The 18,964-nt window shown below is 41.5% G+C and overlaps 1 protein-coding gene across 1 annotated transcript; it reads right to left on the bottom strand.

Annotated features, from left to right (window-relative positions):
* Nucleotides 1–1,214: 1,214 nt before the first annotated feature.
* LOC125427947 (olfactory receptor 5B21-like) lies at nucleotides 1,215–18,583 on the bottom strand. Its single transcript, XM_048487515.1, has 4 exons — nucleotides 18,454–18,583; nucleotides 12,074–12,211; nucleotides 8,507–8,540; nucleotides 1,215–2,232 (listed from the first exon to the last, which is right to left on the bottom strand). The coding sequence occupies exons 1-4, from the start codon at nucleotides 18,581–18,583 to the stop codon at nucleotides 1,257–1,259; spliced, it is 1,278 nt and encodes a 425-aa protein (XP_048343472.1). The 3' UTR covers nucleotides 1,215–1,256.
* Between the last annotated feature and the right edge of the window lie 381 nt (nucleotides 18,584–18,964).

The raw sequence follows: 18,964 nt of genomic DNA, 5'->3' as shown, positions 1-18,964 counted from the left end.
CTGGTGGCTCTGCAAATGGGAGCTAAGGAGGGGGTTGTATGAGAATTGCTCACGAGCTGCATTTGTCTGTTTGTGTTAAGTTGACAGCTGCGTAATATTCACTTGCCCCGAACAGCTGTACTCTGCGGGGAAACAAAAGTGAACTGCGCCTCATTGAGCGATTCTCGTATAATCCGCTCTGAGGCTGATGGCTGGGTTAGCGGTGGTTTAGAGTCATATTCAGAGCAGGAACTGTGTGCAGTTCCCATCCAAAACAGAGTTTATAGTACCCCCAACCCGGCTTAATTGGCCAGTGCAGAGTAGGCCTAAGAGTGGGAAATACTTCAGTTTCAGAAGACTATCCTTGAAAAAGGAATCCCAAATCTGAATAATAAACACTTATAAAATGGAAACTTGAATGGGCAGATACCATTTCTTTTTTCACATTCAGTTTGTGCCATTTGAGTGGACAGAGAATCCACAAAACAAGAACAGCATTTATTTGTAAATTGCTAACAAGGCTTGACTCTGATCTTAGAAACTAAGCAGGGTTAGCCTGGTAAGCGATCTGAGTTGTGATACTGAGGCAGGCAATGGCAAATCACTTCTCATTTTTTGCCTTGAAAACCTCATGAGAGAGTCGTCATAAGTTGGCTATGACTTGATAACACTTCCCATCACCAGTGGGCCTTCTTCACATTTAGAGATCCTTATTCACAAGGTACACATTAGTGCTAGAAAGAATCCCACTTTTATGTAACGGAAAGGGATTGGGGATGCAAAAATTTCATAAATTTTTTTTCTATCTTTTAATGGAATAATAATTTTTCAGCTTAGTATTCTACAAACTAAAACTTACATCTAGGCTATAAATATGATACAATTTGGATATACACTGGATATGGAATTCAGATGAATTGTAGTCCTATTGGAGTGGAGTTTTCTGGTCTATACGATTCCAGAACATCAGAATTAGTGATACCTTTGTTTGTTTGTTTGTTTGTTTGTTTGTTTATGTATGTATGTATTTATTTATCACAGACTTTTCTCCATGATACACCTCTGAAGATGCCAGTCACAGATAATAGACAAAACGTTAGGAACAAGACCATGGCCACACAGCCTGGAAAACCCACAACAACCAGTTGAATCTGGCCATGAAAGCCTTTGACAATACATATTCATTCATTCATTCATTCATTCATTCATTCATTCATTCATTTAAATATGCACTGAGGGTCTCTGTGTACCAAAGTGGAAAGCTTTCTCCCTAAATATCACTTAACAGCCAGACCTCTTATCTTCCTGCTCATCAGGCGCTTCATGGCTTCCTTCACATCCTTGTTCCTCAAGCTGTAGATAAGTGGATTAAGCATTGGAATCACCAGTGTATAGAACATGGAAACCACTTTGTCTTGGTCTTGTGATCCTTTGGTCCTTGGCTGAGCATACATGAAAATGGCGGTGCCATAGAAGAGACTAAGAGTAGTGAAGTGGGAAGTGCAGGTAGAGAGGGCTTTTCGCCGCCCTTCACTGGCGTGACCTCTGAGAACACTCCACAGAACTCGCATATATGAGATGAAGATGATGGCTGTGGTCACCACAGCAATGATGCTTGTGGAGGCGAACAGAATAGCTTCAGAAAGATGAGTGTCTGAGCAGGAGAGTTTCAGGACTGCAGGGATGTCACAGAAGAAGTGGTTGATCCGATTGGGGCCACAGTAGGACAAGCGGAAAGTGCCACTAGTCTGAATCATGGAACCAAGAAGTCCACAACTGTAAGCCCCAAGTACTAGCTGGAGACAGTGCCCTTGGGTCATGAGCAAGGTATAGGTCAATGGGTGACTGATGGCCAAGAAGCGATCATAAGCCATGGCTGCCAGGAGGAAGCACTCGGCAGTCACCAGGGTAGTGAAACAGAACTTCTGGGTAGCACAAGCTGGCAAGGAAATGGTTGCCATGCCCCTCTGAAGTTGAACCTCCAGGGCTTTGGGAGCAATGACAGAGGAATAGCAGAGGTCCAAAAGGGAGAGATTACTGATAAAGAAATACATAGGGGTGTGAAGATGCTGTTCAGCTCTGATCAAAGTGACTATCCAGCCATTGCCCAGTACAGTGAATATGTACAGAAGAACGAAGATACTGGAGAAGAAAGGACCTAGTTCAGGCTTCTCTGTAAAACCCAAGAGGATGAATGTTGTCACTGTGGTTGCATTCTGACTCTTTACAGAGTTAAGGTTGTGCCAAAGGGTTCTGTAAGTGAAACCATGTTGTCACTGTGGTTGCATTCTGACTCTTTACAGAGTTAAGGTTGTGCCAAAGGGTTCTGTAAGTGAAACCATTACCCAGTGAGTGATAAAATACAAGGCTAGAAATAGATGCAACGAGAGCAATGGCTAAAGGACAGCTTCTTTATCACAACACAAAACAACACAGCATAGGTGATTTACACCTCAGATTGTGAAGAGATCCAGCTGCAGCTTATTCTCTTTTCAAAAGCATAACTATGTAGTAGTGTAGTAGCTATCACTCCACTCTGGAAGCAATTCCAGGCCTTTCTGGAGGACGCCCCTATCTTGGACCCCTTACAGTCCAGTTTCTGCATTGGCCATGGGACAGACAGCTCTGACCACTATCATGGATGACCTCCAGAGACGTCCGGATCAAGGCAGTTTGGCGCTGCTGTTATTACTTGATCTAACAGCAGTGTTTGATTTGGTTGACCATGACTTCTTGGTCCACCACCTCGCCGATGCTGGGATTCATGAGTCAACCTTGCAGTGGCTGCATTCATTTCTCAAGGGACAGGGGGTAACAGTCAGAGAGAAATTCTCTTCTCGCTACATATCGGAATGTGGAAGCCCTCAAGGGGTGATTTTTTTTGTTGATGTTGCCTGGTTGATCCGGAGTTCCAGGTTTGGGTGTCATGAATATGCTGATAACACCAGCTGTTTTTCTTGATGGATAGGCGTCTGCACTTTGCCCCAAAGTTCTGGCCAGCTGTTTGAAGGCCATGGTGAAATGGTCAAAACAAGAGCTGGTCGAAGGTGAATCAATCTAAGATGGAGGTCCTGTGTCTGGGTCAGGGAGGGATGGTCAACGTTTGACAATTAGAAAATGAGTTTTCTAATTGAGAAAATGACTTTTCTCAACCCTAGGGCGTCTCAAAGCAGCTTACAAATTCTTTCTCTTCCTGTCCCCACAATAGACACTTTGTGATATAGATGGAGCTGAGAGAGTTGAGAAAGAATTGACTAAGCTCAAGGTCACCCAGCAGGCTTCATGTGCAGGAGTGGGGAAATGTGTGGTTCTCTAGATTAGAGGCCACCAGTCTTAACAACTAACTACACTGGATCTCTTGAAAGCATGCAGCTAACACCTGCATCAGCTGTCAAGAGTCTTGGTGTGATACTTGATGCCTCCTTATTGATGGAGGCTCAAGTCACCCACATAGTTTGCCAGGCTTTTTGACACATCCACCAGGTGAAATTATTGGCACCCTACTTGTTCCAAACTGACCTAGCTACAGTGATCCATACAACAGTCTCCTCTAGACTGGACTACAATGTACACAGGATGCCTTTTGGTCTGCTCTGGAAACGCCTAACTTACTGGTGCAAAATGCAGCAGCATGGTTCCTCACAGGGATCCCATGGCGGAGGCACAAACTATCTGTCTTCTGCCAGCTACATTGGCTCTGGGCAGAGCAACAAATCAGGTTCAAGTTTCTGGTGCTTATCTTTAAAGCCCTAAAGGCTGTTGTATCTGCAGGATGGCCTCTCCCAATATCTCCCCAAGAGACACTACATGCAGCAATTAACAATCTACTGGTGGTCCCTTGCCCAAAAGATATCCAACTAGCCTCAACCACAGTCAGGGCTTTTTTGGCTCTGGCCATTACCTGGTGGAACGCCCTGTCTGGTAAGACCTAGGCCCTGTGGCATCTGATGCATCTGATGCACTTCCGCAGGGCCTGTAAGATAACATTGTTCCACCAAGCCTATTGCTAAAGGATCTATGGTTGAACCATCCTATAATCTCCCTCTTCTCTTCCCGTATGCTGTATATATTGCTGGAGTTATTTATGCATTATTTTAATTTAAATTGATTTTATTTGCCATCTAGAGCTTTTAATAGATTGCATGTTTACAGTTTTATGTTTTTAGGATTGTATAATCAATATGTTAGAAGCTGCCCTGAGCCTGAAAGGGGAATGGCAGCATACAAATCCAATAAAATAAATTAACAAAATAAATAAATACCCTGTGCACCGTACTTTGACTCTATGTGTAAGCATGTTTGCCACTGCTTTATGCAAGTTCACAGTACTTCTTGGGCTCTGCAGATCTGAGATAAGGACAGAGCTACCAGATGCACCAGTGAAGGAGTATTTATTCACCTTTGGGTTAGCACAGTGTTCAGATGACCATTTTGCTGCACATCAATTGAACTTGCATTTACCAAAATTGTAAATATGGATTAAAAGTTCTGGAAGCTGTTATATAAACGGCTCTTCTTTCTCAGTGCTTAATTTTCAATATGAGATGTGGAAACATGTATAAACACTGTCCCAGTCTTTCTAGGCATTGCTCAACCCAGTGATTCTCAAACCGGGTTAGGATCTAGAGGTGAGTTCCAAATTTGCACAGGTGGATCTTAAGGGAGGAGGTGTGGCAGGGTGAAAGGCAACGGAAATCTCTGGTGGACTTGATGGCAAGTTTGGATTTCCAAATGTGCATTATGTATGAAATTGTCATGAAATACAATAATTGCTGAATAATGTTATATATTCATAAGCGCTGGAAGTTAAAAATAAAATAACTTGTTCGGAATAAGGGATGTGAGATGCTTGCATTTTATATAATCTTTGTGATGGAGCTACTTTACAAGGAAGTCCTGAAAATAAAAATTAGTTCAGAAATGGGTCTTGCTGCCTGGGACTTCCAATGTGGGATTGAAGTGAATGCAGCTCTCTGTGAAAACAGAGACCCAGGTGGGGGTTTATCAGGTTTGAGATGCTTCTCAAGCCTAATTGTCATCTCCAAATCAAGGAGATAGACTTGAGATCAACCACATATCTCCTAAAGGTTTCCTCTGGAGAAGTGTCAGAGGAGGACTTTTTTCTGCCTTAGAGTGAAACTTGGGAGTGGGATCACCACTGGCGTAATGTCCATTGGGCAAGGTGGGCAGCTGCCCAGGGCATCACCTTGTGGGGGGCATCAAAATGCTGGGTTCGTTTTTGGGTATTTTGGTGGTTTTCCATTTTTGGCCTGCAGGGGGCGCAGTTTTTAGGCTAGCGGCACCAAAATTTCAGCGTATCATCAGGAGACTGTCCTTATGATACCCCCCAGGTTTGGTGAGGTTTGGTTCAGGGGGTCCAAAGTTATGGACTCCCAAAGGGGAGTGCCCTATCCCCATTGTTTCCAAGTGGGAGTTAATAGGAGATGGGGGCTACAGTTTTGAGGGTCCATAACTTTGGCCCCCCTGAACAAACTGCACCAAACTTGGGGGGGTATCACTAGGGGCCTTGGTCTCCTGATGAGACCCTGAAAGTTTTGAGACTGTACCTTCAGAAATGTGCCCCCCACACCCTGCAACCCCCCATTGACAGCAATACAGAAAACTCAATGCAGAACAAAAGATTCTTGGGCAAATTTCTAAGGAATGTTCCTGCAGGGGGTGCATTTTTTGGATGTATGGGCACCGAAATTTCAGGGGTATCATCTGGAGATGATGGCACCCCAAGTTTGGTGCAGTTTGGTTCAGGGGGGGGCCAAAGTTATGGCGGACCCACCTCAAAACTGTAGCAACCCCATCTCCTAATAGCTCCCATTGTTAAAACAATGGGGAATGGGGCACCCACTGCTGGGAGTCCATAACTTTGGAAGGTCCCCTTGAATAGAGAAACCTCCACAAACGAAGTGGAATTAGAATAGAACCAGTCTCCTGATGTAGTTTGGCTACAGAGAAATCTAGGGGTGCTGATATGTCTAAAAAGGCATCCCCTGGAGGCACCAATATCCTAGTGCAAAAAAAAAAAATTCGAGATTGCAGGTGGTGGGTGGCCCATGGCGGGCGAGGGAGCATCCAACTCAAGGTTTTACTTGGGGCTACAGTTTGCCCAGGGCTGCCTCGTTACGCCCCTGGGGATCACCATCTTGGATAAACCCAGCTGTGGAACAGAAAGAAACCAGATTTCTTTTACCTGGATTCATTATATTTGGATTTACAAATAAGAAGTTATCTCACAATTGGAGGAAACAAAGTGTGCAAAGACTGGCTGTTTGATGGACTAAAAGAATTAAAGACTTAGTGAACCTGCAATAACTGTAAGGGTTTTTTTCTTCTCAATTCAAAAATAAGCAAAGGATCTTAATATAAAATTTGAAAGCAAAACATTAGAAGGTTTACTTAATTTTACTTAAACTTTAAATACAAAGATTAAAATAAGATACGGTAAATGCATATTGAAACTTATGAGAATGGAAGGATTTGATTGGTCAGCAGATCAAAATATTTATGTAAGGAAGAGATAACGGATTGTGAGAGACTGAGAGGACAGGTACGCAGGATCTGGTGCTAGACAAGTCATAAATCTGAGTCATTTTAAGAAAGGAGGGGGAAGAATCCAAAGCAAGGGAAAAGTTCTTTGATCTTAAGATGTAAAACTTATATTACAACACGATCAGAAACACAGAAGTGTCCATGACCATGGACCAGGGAAAAGACTGTGAGAAATATATGTTAGTTTTGAGAAAATGCTGTCATGAGTTTTAAACTATGGCCAATAAGCACGACCCTACCAAAGATAAAACCAGGAGAGAATCTGTTAAGTCATGTAGAGGGGCCAGATGGGGGGCAGAACTCTGATAAAATAAGTAATGCAGATTTAACGAAGAAGTTTAATAAACTGCATGATTTGTTAGAAGCAAATACAGCAACCCTCACAGAAGTAGACAAGAAAGTAAATTTAATTGATACCACCACCAAGAATGTAAAAGGAAGTAAGAACAGGTTAGATGGGTTGGACCAAAACATTCTGCATTTGGAAGATGAGAATGAAAGACTCCAAGATCACATTGCTATGTTGGAATATAGGCAAAGAGAAAATTCTCTACATCTCAGATCAATCCCAGAAGTGGAGGAACAGGATATTAAACAATAATTTACCATAAAATTGGTCCAGCCTAGTGGACGTAAAACCTGAGATAATGGAAGGGGAAAAGTTACCAAAAGATTGCATTGTTCTGTTCAACTTTTTCTGGGATAGGATACTACAGGCCCACTTTGCAAACAACTGGATCATTGAGGGGACAAAGAACATAATCCTAAAAGAGGTTCCACCTAGACTTCTGAGAAAGAGAAGAAAGTACAGGTACTTGACTGAAGTACTGAAAAGGGGAGGTGTTCCATTTAGATGAGAAATTCCAGAAGGAGTCTCCTTCAATTTTAAAGACAAAAGATTTAGAATTCTGAAAACTCTGAAAGCAGAGGACTTTTTGCATAAGTATTTACAACAACCACAAGAAAACTAACCGCAATTGATTATAAAATTTTGTTTTGGAATGTGAATGGACTTCACTCATTGAAAAGTTTTTCATCTTCTCAGGAAACAAAATCTGGATATTATTTGTCTTCAAGACACTCATATTACAAAATGTGACAAGAAGTATCTAATAAACAAAATTGTAGGGCAAGAATTCATTACATCAGAGCCTACCAAAAAAAGAGAGGTGGTATTTTATGTTAAAAAACAATTTGAACCAAAGCTGTTATATAAGGATGAGAGAGAAAGGTCTCAATAGCAGGAACCAAAACAGTTTTGGATGGTGTGCATGCTCCAAATGACAATAAATTTCAGATTTATAAAGAAGTGGAACAAATGTTACTAGAATATTCCTGTGAAAATATCATAGATGGGAGATTTTAATGGAGTAACCTTGACATGGATGGACAGGAAATCAGATAGCAACATAAAAATAACAGAAGGTAAGCTGCCTAAAACTTTTTTTATCTAATACAGAAATTAAAGTTCCAAGATTTATGGAGATTATGGAGATTAAAATATGGTAATGCAAGATAATATACCGTCTATCCAGAAAAACATAAATCACATTCCAAAATTGACATTGTGTGGTTAACTAGTACATTTGGACTAAGCATTCATAAGATGGGTGTGTATCCTAAGACTTTTTCAGACCACAATGCACTAGTATTTACATGGAAAAGGAAAAATGACCTCTCAAGGAACCCTAAGGTTCCATGGAACTTTGATTGACAAACCCTGCTCTAAGCGCTTCAACATACTCTGTTGTGTTAGTTTTACTATATTAAAATATATCAGTACTTCTGAGGATTTTTTGAAGTTTCGATATTGGTTTTTGAAATAAAAAATTAGAATATGTTCAAAAACCTGAATTCTAAAATGTTGCAAAATTATAATATCACTCTGGAAAACTATTTCAGTTTGAAGAGCCTCAGCTATTCCAAACACATCCTAGTAGTCACTGGGAAGTTCCCAACTTACCTTTCCATGATTTGGGAGACAGTTATTGCAGGATCTAACAAGAGGAGGCACTTTAAGAATCTGACAGTAGAGAGAAAAGCATCATGAGATTATTTGTAATTCCATTTTTAACAAAGAAAAACTGTCATTAGACTGACTGTTCAGAGGAGAGGGGAAAAATGAACTGAATCCAAACTTCCTTTCTGCAAGCAGAAGTACATTCCCTTTTGCACAGAGATTAACTGAGATATTTCCACCAATGAAACGCAGCTTGTTTGATATAGAGTGGGAACTTACTGATGCGGCCAGGAAAATTTGTTCTCTGTTGAGTTTGGGGATCTTTCCTAGTTCAGGAGATTTAGTCCCATACTTTTACCATTTTACCATACTTTTACAGTCCTGCGGTAGTGTAGAGCTTTTGCTAGATTTAATGCTCTACTTTCAGCTGTATTGTAGGGGAGATCTCAAACAATTCCTTACTCATCTAGGCTTTGACCTGCTAGGCATAACAGCATAGAATCTATTCCATACTTCCTTTTTTATTGTCCTTTCTACATTAACATCTGGGACAGAACCACTACCTCTCCAAAAGAAAAGGGCAATCTGACAACTAGGGTTTTATTTCTTTTGGTGAATTAAAACTCAACTATAATAGAATTGGTTGCAAAGTTTCTGTGGCATGCTATGAGGCTCTGCCAATCTAGTGTATTCAAGCTTTGATATCTTAGATGTGTTTAAAATCATGTTTTTGACACCTATTTATATTTTTGTACTTTTATTATATGCCAATAAAGACTTTGTTGTTGTTAAAAAACAATAACAAGGGCAATGATAAATTAGTATTAATAATCGTTTAAAGGTTCTACTTTCTTACACTTCAGCAGCACCCTGAAGCTTGACTCTTTGCTAAGCTGTATGAAGCCAAGGAATATTCACCAATATTTTAACTTCTCAGAGGTGAACTGTTGGCAACAATGAGCTAATGGACAGGTGGAGTTCAAAGAGATGAAAAAGTCTAAGTTTAAAACAAAATGTGTTTTGTGACTTTTGTTCTAAATACCCAGTTGTAAGTGATGATCTTTAACCATTTGAGGAGGACAGCATTTCTCCTACTCATAATTAAACTTAGTGTATTCACTGTTGTAGTTACTGAATGCAATCATCTTTAGTCATGAAGGAGGCTCCTTGTGATTCCAAAAAATATTAAAACTCAACCCCCTTGCTAAGCTGTATGAATATGCATGTATTTAAAAGACCAACAGCCTGGTACAAAGCATTTTTATTCAGAAATAAGACCCATACTGAGTTCAGTGGGCTATATTTCCTGGTAAACACACTTAGTAGTGTTGCTGAACACTACTCTAACATTGATCTGTTAACACATTTTAAGAATTGATTTTGGGTTTTGCTTCTCAAGCATTTGAATTACAAACATAATTCTTACTTTCGAAGAATGTAAAGTCCATTAAGAGGGGCCTTCTCTCCCCTTAACAGTATTCACATATGTACAAAATAGTGTTAACAGAAATTCAAAGACACCTTTTGTGCTTTGTGTGGAAACATAGCAATCCTAAATATTGCTCCTTTTGAGTTTCTATAATGAGTTTCTACATGTACCATTATCCACTTGCTGATGGAGAGAAGGCTGGTGGAACAGGGGAAGGAGTATCCAGCCTATACCCTACTTTGTCTTGTAGTATGAAAAAATGAAAAGGAAGGTCTGAATTATCCATCCCTCCATTCTGTTTAGATGAGAACCAATTCTCTAAATGGCTGGCCAAAAACATCATGAACATGAGAAGAACCATGCTAGATCAGACCAGTTTTCTATCTAGACCAACATTTTTTCTCATACAGTGGCCAACTTGTTCCGCCAGAGGTCCAACAACAGGGCATAGTGACCAATTTCTTCTCCTGATGCTGCCTCCTGGCACTGTTATTTAGAGGTATACTGCCACTGAACATGAAGGTTCCCCGTAGTCCCCATGGCTAGTAGCCACTAATAGACCTCTCCTCCATGAATCTAATACCCTTTCAAAGTTGTCAATAAGGACATTAAGCAAAAACACCCTATATTTTATATAGAAGTAGCAGAATAGGGGAAGGGTACTTAAAGATTACTCAGTATTTAGCAACTCTGTCCAGCTTTCCAAAATAATATTTTATTGCCCCCCTCCCCACTCTTTGCTGGACCTCCAAAATAATGCCCTGTTCATTAGACTTACTTTTTTGTCTGTATACTGCCTAGAAGTGACTGATCAGATCACAGGTGCTGTTAGGTGGCTAGGAGAATTCAGCTCTGATCTTCTCACATCCAAATTCCACTGGTCCCTCTGTGAGATCTGCCAAAAAGTGCAAACCTACCACAACTTCCCTTGCCTAGTGGCACAGTCATTTAAGATATAAGCTTGTGCTTTTATATCTCCTTTGAAGATCCTGGCAAGGGATCATTCCTGGAAATCAACAACTCTGACAAACCCCAAAGAACAAAAAGTGTCAACTTGAAAAAAGATAGGCCAAGTAAAGACACTTGGCCCATCTTTTTTCAAGTTGTCACTTTTTGATTGAGGTTTGGTCTGGGGATTATCTATTGGTTATCTGTTGGTTATCTGTAGGTCAGATGCAGCCCTAGGGAAATAGTATCTTGACAATCCAACCCAATTTTAATCAAGCCACAGTTTCCACATATTAAAACTTTATTTTTCTGCTGAATTTTGTGCTCCTGAATGCATATTTTCTATAAGTGAAATTCTAACTTCTACACAGAATCAACGTTAGTTTAGAGCTTAATTGGGATAATTGATTTCTTGCCTTGAAAACCCTGGGGCTTTTTCTTTTGTTTAGATGCTATAGTATATTGCAGTTCAATTGTATGTTTTTATGCGTAACTAATGATTGCTTATACAACTAAAGATAATATGATCTTCTTCTGGACCTTCAGTTATTTTGTCTTGGCAACTACGGATAAAACCTCACATGAATTCTCCAAAGTTTTTCCTTCCTCCATAGTGTCTGGGAAAGTGGGAGAAGGGAGTTTTATCACAAGTCTTCATACAGCAATGCCTCAATTGTCCTGGTGGCCTTGGAGAAAGGATAAAGCTTGAAAGTCAAACTTCCGAAAGGGCTAGCTGAGCAATTTCTTCAGTTCCTGAGGTGAAAAGCCTCTGCCTTCAGGGCCTGTTTTACCACAACAGAAATTCATACAGTCCCACAACCAATGGAAGTCAAATTCCACAGAATTGGAGAAATAGTGCATGTCACTATTTTGTGATGTTCAGAGGCATAATACCTACTTAGAAATATAACACAGGATACAAAATGAACAGTAAAGATTATGTTCCACTAAGTTATGTGTTGGGGAGGGAAGAAGCCATGGCATAGTCTTATTTTGGAAGCTAAGCAGAGTCAGTACTTGGATGGGAAATTACCAAGAATGATGGTATAGAGCAGTGATTCCCATCCAGGGTTCCATGGTACCTTGAGGTGCCATAAGCACGTCCCAGGGGTAACATGAGAATGCTACTGGCCCCTCACCCCGCTTCAACCTGAGAGGCGAGTGGTAAGAACACCCCCCATGGCAACCCTCACGCGCATGGAGCAGAGCTGGTGCAAGCCGCACCAGCTCATCCTGCCTGCCTTCGACCATGAGTACCGCAGTGGTTCCCTGCCCCATTTCCAGAAGGCCAGCTTGCATGTCTGTGGGAGCCAGCAAGCACTCCCGGTCTTCTATCAACAGAGCAAAGTAAAGTTATTTTTGATTTCATTTCCTAGTTCTTAGGAACATTAAAAAACCCTGGGAGGGGAAGGGGGTGGGGGTGGCAGAGGTGTACCATCACGGGGTACCGTGAGACAGGTACAGCGAGGTCAAGGATACTGGGATGTCAAAAAGGTTGGGAAACACTGGTATAGAAGAAAGCAATGGCAAACTACTTCTGCTTGCCTTGACAGCCCCTTGCTGGGATTGCCACATGTTGGTTGCAACTTGACAGCATGTAACCTCTGACACCACACAGATGAAAAATCATTAGAAGACATCTTGCTGTTCAAGCTATTGTACAAAAAGCTAAGGGATGAAGGAAATGTGAGTTTATGTGACTGTTGTTTCAAGGTCGAATCCCCCAAGTGCTCTAGAAACAGAGACTTAGGTCTATTCTGCCTTTATCATATTCACTACACTTTAGAAGCAGTCCATTTGCTTTTACTTCCTGCCCAGCACTTTTCATCTGTTGTGCACTGCTGAATCTTCCTGCCTGTTTCCTTTATTCTGCAGCAGGGTAGAATTTGCACATTTGCAGAGAATTTGCCTTTTCCTGTCCCAGATTTGTGCTCTCCCCCATGATGGGCAGCATGGAGGAATTCTTCCTTTTTAGAAAATTAGCATGGAAAGGTCAATTGTAGATCCTAGTGTTGGAAGAGAAGGACTTTATGCTGTTTCATGCCTCAACCTACAGAGGGTTTTTTACTAGATAGTTAGTGGCTAGATAGGGACCTAGGAATTGACACCTTTACTCTATCATGCTGGCTCTATCCCTTTGATGTTAGATTGCTACTCTCAGGGACTTCCTTCCTTCTGCCTTCCTCTCAGACTCTCTCCATCTTACTTTCACCATGCCTAGAGGGAGGATGGGTACTCCGTGCATCCGTCTTCATCCAGCTAGATTAGGATAGATTAGTGAACCTATCTACCTATCTTTCTATCCAGAATGGAGTTCACTAATAAATACTCTTTTTATTAGATTAGAAACTACAACTGACTCCGACTTTCTTTTGTGCAAGTTCACACGCACATGGGATTCCCACACGTGTGCACATAGATAAGGCTTCTGCTGTGCTATCAGCCACCCGTGCACTCTGTTCAATGTGAACAGGTTATGGGCCCAGATTCTGATTAATGTTCAGACTGGAAGCCCTATGCTTTTTTATTTTTAGTTTGGTGAGTGTGATCCCAATGCTGTGCTTTTTAAACTGTGTGTGAGGAAGCTTGACACTGAAGGAGTTAAGTTTTTGTTTGTTTTCATGGAAGACCCAGAGAAGTTTCCACGGACACTTTGACTTGCTGCCTTTTGTTCCGGCTTAACAACTTAATTAACGGCTTAACCATGGCCACTTACTTAAATGGTCAGCTGCAACTAATGATTTTTACAGAAGAGTTGAATTATGCGGAATGGCAAACAAGAATACGAGCGACCCTAACTGCAGAAGAATTAATCGATGTAACCAATGGAAACCCTCCAGCCAAGGATTCAACCACAGCCATGAAAGCTGCGTGGGAAAGAGTGAACGACAAAGCACGTGCACTTGTCATCTAAAGTATAAGTTCCCAACCATTGTCGCATATCACTGATTTACCAATGGTTAAACAGATGTTTGAGACCCTAACCCGACTATATGGGCAGGGGGTCTGGTTGGCTATCCATACTGTGAAACGTAGAATTTACCAGCTCATTTGAATAAACTACAGGAATGTTTTGTCAGACTGAAAGATGAAGGGAACGAGCAAAGTAATATTGACTGTTTGTCTGCTCTCTTTCTAACAATGCCTGAAACATTTGCAAGTATTGTGGCAGATCTAGAATGAAGAACCAATTTACAATATTCTGAAGCTGTTCAGGAACTGAGTACATTTATAAATAGAAAGGAGGTTATGTCAGACTGCACAAGGAGGCCATTGAAATTCACAAACACCAAGAGAACTTCAATAAGAAAAAAGAGACTCTGAAAATTAGCAAAGCTTGGCTCCCAGTACTTAAAAAATGGACTGATAACCTCACCCGCAATACAATGCACTCAACCACACCTTTGCATAGCAAGTTCCACCCAAACACTTAATGATTGGTTCCCCACCCTGGGACATGGACAATATACCACACTAAACTTTACCTTCTCACTAGACACAGTGTGAAACGGACTTTTTTCTGTGATACACCTCTGAAGATGCCAGCCACAAATGCAGGTGAAACGTTAGGAACAAGATCCACCAGACCACGGCCACATAGCCTGGAAAACCCACAACAACCAGTTGGATCCGGCCATGAAAGCCTTCGACAATACACTGTATAAGATTGCATCGTCAATGGCAGATTTGCACTAGCATCAAGTGTGAAATGGCCATGAAATAAATGATCTTGTTCATTTATGTAATGCATGACTTTAGAGCTCTGTGTTTCAGGTTTAGGAAGGAGGTTAAGGTTGCCAGTCCTACACTGGCAAATCTGACTAAATTTGGGAAAAGGTGACTGTGGAGGATGGTATTTCACAGGATGTGACTTCACATCAGCTATGCTGTTCCAGAACTTTCCCCAATCTATTTGGTAAGGAGATTAGGAAAATGCCTAGAGTGTGATCATCAATACTGCTTTCTCCTCTCCCTGTTTTTTCTGCTGTTCTTCAGATCATCCACAGTCGAGGCAGGAGGATTAGTGGGCAAACAGCAAATTTATGAGAAGGAGAGTAGCATGGAGTTATTGTGCAAATGTGTCCTGAACAGTACAATATGTTTTGTGGTGGAAAGTGTCATCATGGTGCAGCCGACTTTTCAAGGCAAGAGATGATTTTCCATTGCCTGCCGCTGCCTCTGCATAGCAACCGTGGAATTCCTTGGGAGTCTCCCATCCCAGTACTGGCTAGGGTCAACTTTCCTTGGCTTCCAAGATCTACCAGAATCAAGTTAGCCTTCAACATCCACATCAAGGCATGTAGTGTGTTTACACCAATTCAAATGAAACTCCCACATGTGGCCATTCATGGCTACAGAAGAGGAACATGCATGCTGCATGGTCTGGGGGGGAATATGTACACACTGATTGAGGTGACAGTATTGTCTTAACAGATCTAGTGGCTGTGTTTAGCAGCAGCAAACTCATTATCTAACAAAATTTTTGCCAGTGGCTTATCCATTATACTTACCATTTACAGTAGTTGGGCAAATTGCCACTTAGTAAAAAGTATTTGGGATCCCAGCTTTAGAACTCTCAGCTGTAGCTAACCACCCCATCCTTAATATTACACCAAAAGAGATAACTAAGTGTATAAGTGTTGTCATTAAATATAATGACCTATCTGGGGCATTGCTTTGAACTACAAAGTTAGATAATTATGCTTGCAGTAAAAAGTACTGTTCATATGACAGCTCTGAGGGCTTTATTAAAAGTTTCTAATGTTGGAGGGGAAACTTATTTGCAGACTTTTATCGAGAGCTCACAAGAGAGATTGCATTTTGGAAATGGAAAAGTGACTCCCATAGGATAGTACAGAGATGAGGGGCTTGATTTAATGAGCAGAGGAAGAATCGTAACCCAGAAAAGAAGAAGAAGAAAACTTTATTTACGGTCAATGACCAAATATAACCCAGGAAAGTTTTGTTTTTAATAATCAAAAGCTTTCTATTTGCACAGAATATTGTGAAACATTCTCTTAAATAAAGCAGTTATCAAACTATCATCCCTGTTGGGAGCATCCGTAGAACTTTGTTATTTTCATTAATTAGCTGGTTAATAGATTTACAGTGCAGCCGTAAACACAGGTAAATCCTCAATTTCAATGAGAACGGTTTAACTCTGCTTAAGTATGCACCGTAGTGTTATGGAAAATGCCTATAGCATGCTCAGAAATAGTTTCCAGTTATTACTGTTCCTAAATCAATACACTGTATTTGCAAAAAAATAATATTTTCAAAACAAAGTACTAATAGCCTTTAAAATAGTTGAAAATCCATGGGAAGTCGAAAATGGTGATTAATACCATTCCCAATTAAATATGAGCTCATTGCCAGGGAAACTTTTTTTTAAAAAGGTGGGGGAAAACTATTTCTTCTTCTTCTTAAGAGTCACCATCTTAATGAAGCTGAAAAGACAAAAGCAAAAACAGCTGATTTTTCCGAGATTTTTTTCTATTGCAGCATTTTCAAGGTCATATTACATTTTGCAGGACTTGGCAGTGAAGTCTCTTTGAGGTAAAGCCACTTCACATTTGCAACACTATGCTGCAAAGGTTGCTATCATTAGAAGAACTCCCAAAATTTGGTGAAGATTCCACTACAGGATTGCCCAGTGGAAGATAAAGAAAGGGCATCTTCTTTGGGGAGGGGGCATAAAATTGGACTCCCTGACCCAATCTTCATGAAACTTTGGAGTTCTTGTAAGGAGAGTCACCTGCAGATACACTGCAAATTTAGTAACTCTATCTAAAAAAGAACCGCACAGAAAACCAGATCCTCACAAAGAGTTTCCATAGTTTAATAGAGCCAGAAAAACCCACCTTGTTGACTTCAATGAACTTAAATAGTTTAGCTCTTCACAGGATTGCATTATAATCCATTTAAAGTTATTTAATTATATTCCTTTTACATTTTTTAATAATGATTTCTTATTAAGTTTTTTTAACGATTACACATCATAACTAAAACAATATATACAACTCAACGGTGATCCAATCACCCTAACATTAAAAACTACTCACACGACAACAAATAAAATAAAAGAACAAAACAACTACTTCCCAGAACCCACTGCTGAATTTTATCTTCAATATTATACTGTTGTCATTGGTATCTAGACCAGCAATTAAAAAAAAGAAAAGAAACTATTTGAATTTTTATCCTTTTCATATAGAGAAAAAACATAGTATAACCTTATCTTTCTAACTTATTTCTTGGATTTAAAAACAGTTTACATATAAATTCTTCAATCTTTTCTGAACATTCTACTAGTTAAATACTTGTCTTCTTTTTAATAATATCTTTTTAATAATAATAATATCTAGCATTCTACTTAGTTTTGCTGATTTTTATCTACATTTGAACTATTTTACTGGATGATTTAAAGTAAATTCTTTAATGTTTTTACTATGAAGTTCTTTGGTGCTTGTTGCTGAGGTGATTCTGTGTGTCTGTCCTTTGTATGTAAAAGGAATTCCCTCCCATTTCAACCACATGAACCATATTTATTTCTTCTTCAGAATGTCCACTAGAAATATATAGTCATTTCACTTCTATAAGACCCTTAGGAGAATTTCCTTCATGTCTTTTTCATCCATCTTAATGTAGATTTTAAATGGGCCTCCATAATTTGATATGTAGTATCCTTTGCATAGAAGAAGATGACAATATATCTATGTTCCTGTGATTTTGAATTTTGAGAGGTTACTCTGTATACCTTTTCACTCTTTCCAGCTATTTCTTCATCTTGTATCATAAATTCAGCCAGAGCTGAGGAAGGCTCATTTTTAACCTTTTCTTTCAAAGAGTCTTGTTCTTCTGCAACTTTTCTTAGTCTATGGGCCTTTTCTCTAGTCCAGGGGTCAGCAACCTTTACCACCCAAAGAGCCATTTGGACCCGTTTTCCAAGGCCCCAAAGATCTATCAAGCCAGAGAGGCAGCTCCACACGGAGCTGCCTCCAGTTCGGCTCCTCCACTCACCTTTCCTTCTAGCGCTGGAAGGCAGAGGTGCCGGCCAGGGAAACCCCTCTGCGTGATGGAGCAGGCAGCCGCCTGCTCTGTGGGGCAGAGGGGGGATGGCAGCTGCGGCCTCCCCAGTGCTGTAGCCTCTCGTGCTGTGGGAGGCAGCAGTGCCGGTCAGGGAAACCCCCTCTGCCCAATGAGCAAGCAGCCGCCTGCTCCGTGGGGCAGGCGGAGGGGGGATGGTGTCTGCGGCCTGCCCAGTGCCGCCACCTCTTGCACTGTGGAAGGCAGCAGCACTGGGCAGGGAAACCTGCTCTGCTCAACAGAGCAGGCAGCCGCCTGCTCCATGGGGCAGAGAAGGGATGGCAGCTGTGGGGATGGAAGAGGAGGGATGGCGGCTGCTCTGGAGGGATATGCCCACGCTACCCTCTGACCTCCAGGGGTCAGGGTGTAGCATGGGCGTGTCCCTCCAGCCCTCCAGAGCAGTGCTGGAAGGAGAGGTGAGTGGAGGGGATGCAAAAGGTAGCACCTTCATTCACGGAGCTGACTCCGGTTCGGCCCTTCCACTCACCTTTCCTTCCAGCGCTGCTCTCTGGAGGAACAACACCCATACCCTCGACCTCGGTCAGGGTGTAGCAAATCCCTCCAGCCCTCAAGCAGTGCTGCTGGAAGAGGTGAGTGGAAGTCAGGTGCTTCTTCATTCCGCGGAGCGGCTGGTTCGACCCTTCCACCTTTCCAGCTTCCAGCTGGAGGGCTGGGGATAGGTGCTCACGCTACTCCCCTCTGACCTCCAGGGGTCAGGGTGTAGAGACATGCAGTCCCTCCAGCCCTCCAGAGCAGTGCTGGAAGGAGAGGTGAGTGGAGGGGATGCAAAAGGTAGCACCTTCATTCACGGAGCTGACTCCGGTTCGGCCCTTCCACTCACCTTTCCTTCCAGCGCTGCTCTGGAGGGCTGGAGGGACATGCCCACGCTACCCTCTGACCTCCAGGCCACACAGAGCCACAGTATAAGGCTGAAAGAGCCGCATGCGGCTCAGGAGCCACGGGTTGCAGACCCCTGCTCAAGTTGGATATTCCAATCA

This window comes from Sphaerodactylus townsendi, linkage group LG03, assembly GCF_021028975.2.
Source record: "Sphaerodactylus townsendi isolate TG3544 linkage group LG03, MPM_Stown_v2.3, whole genome shotgun sequence".
Lineage (NCBI taxonomy): Eukaryota > Metazoa > Chordata > Lepidosauria > Squamata > Sphaerodactylidae > Sphaerodactylus > Sphaerodactylus townsendi.
Note: the sequence above shows the minus strand (reverse complement) of the source record. Positions and strands in the feature narration are given on the sequence as shown.

Bases quoted from the DNA above. Each gene is read 5' to 3' on its own strand.
- LOC125427947 (XM_048487515.1), bottom strand. From the start codon at position 18,583: ATGAAGAAGCACCTGACTTCCACTCACCTCTTCCAGCAGCACTGCTTG. The intron at 12,212-18,453 runs GTGAGTGGAAGG...CTCTGTTGATAG, and splicing joins GAGCAGCGCTGGAAGGAAAG to AAGACCGGGAGTGCTTGCTG. The intron at 8,541-12,073 runs GTGAGGGTTGCC...TCCTCTTGTTAG, and splicing joins ACCAGCTCTGCTCCATGCGC to ATCCTGCAATAACTGTCTCC.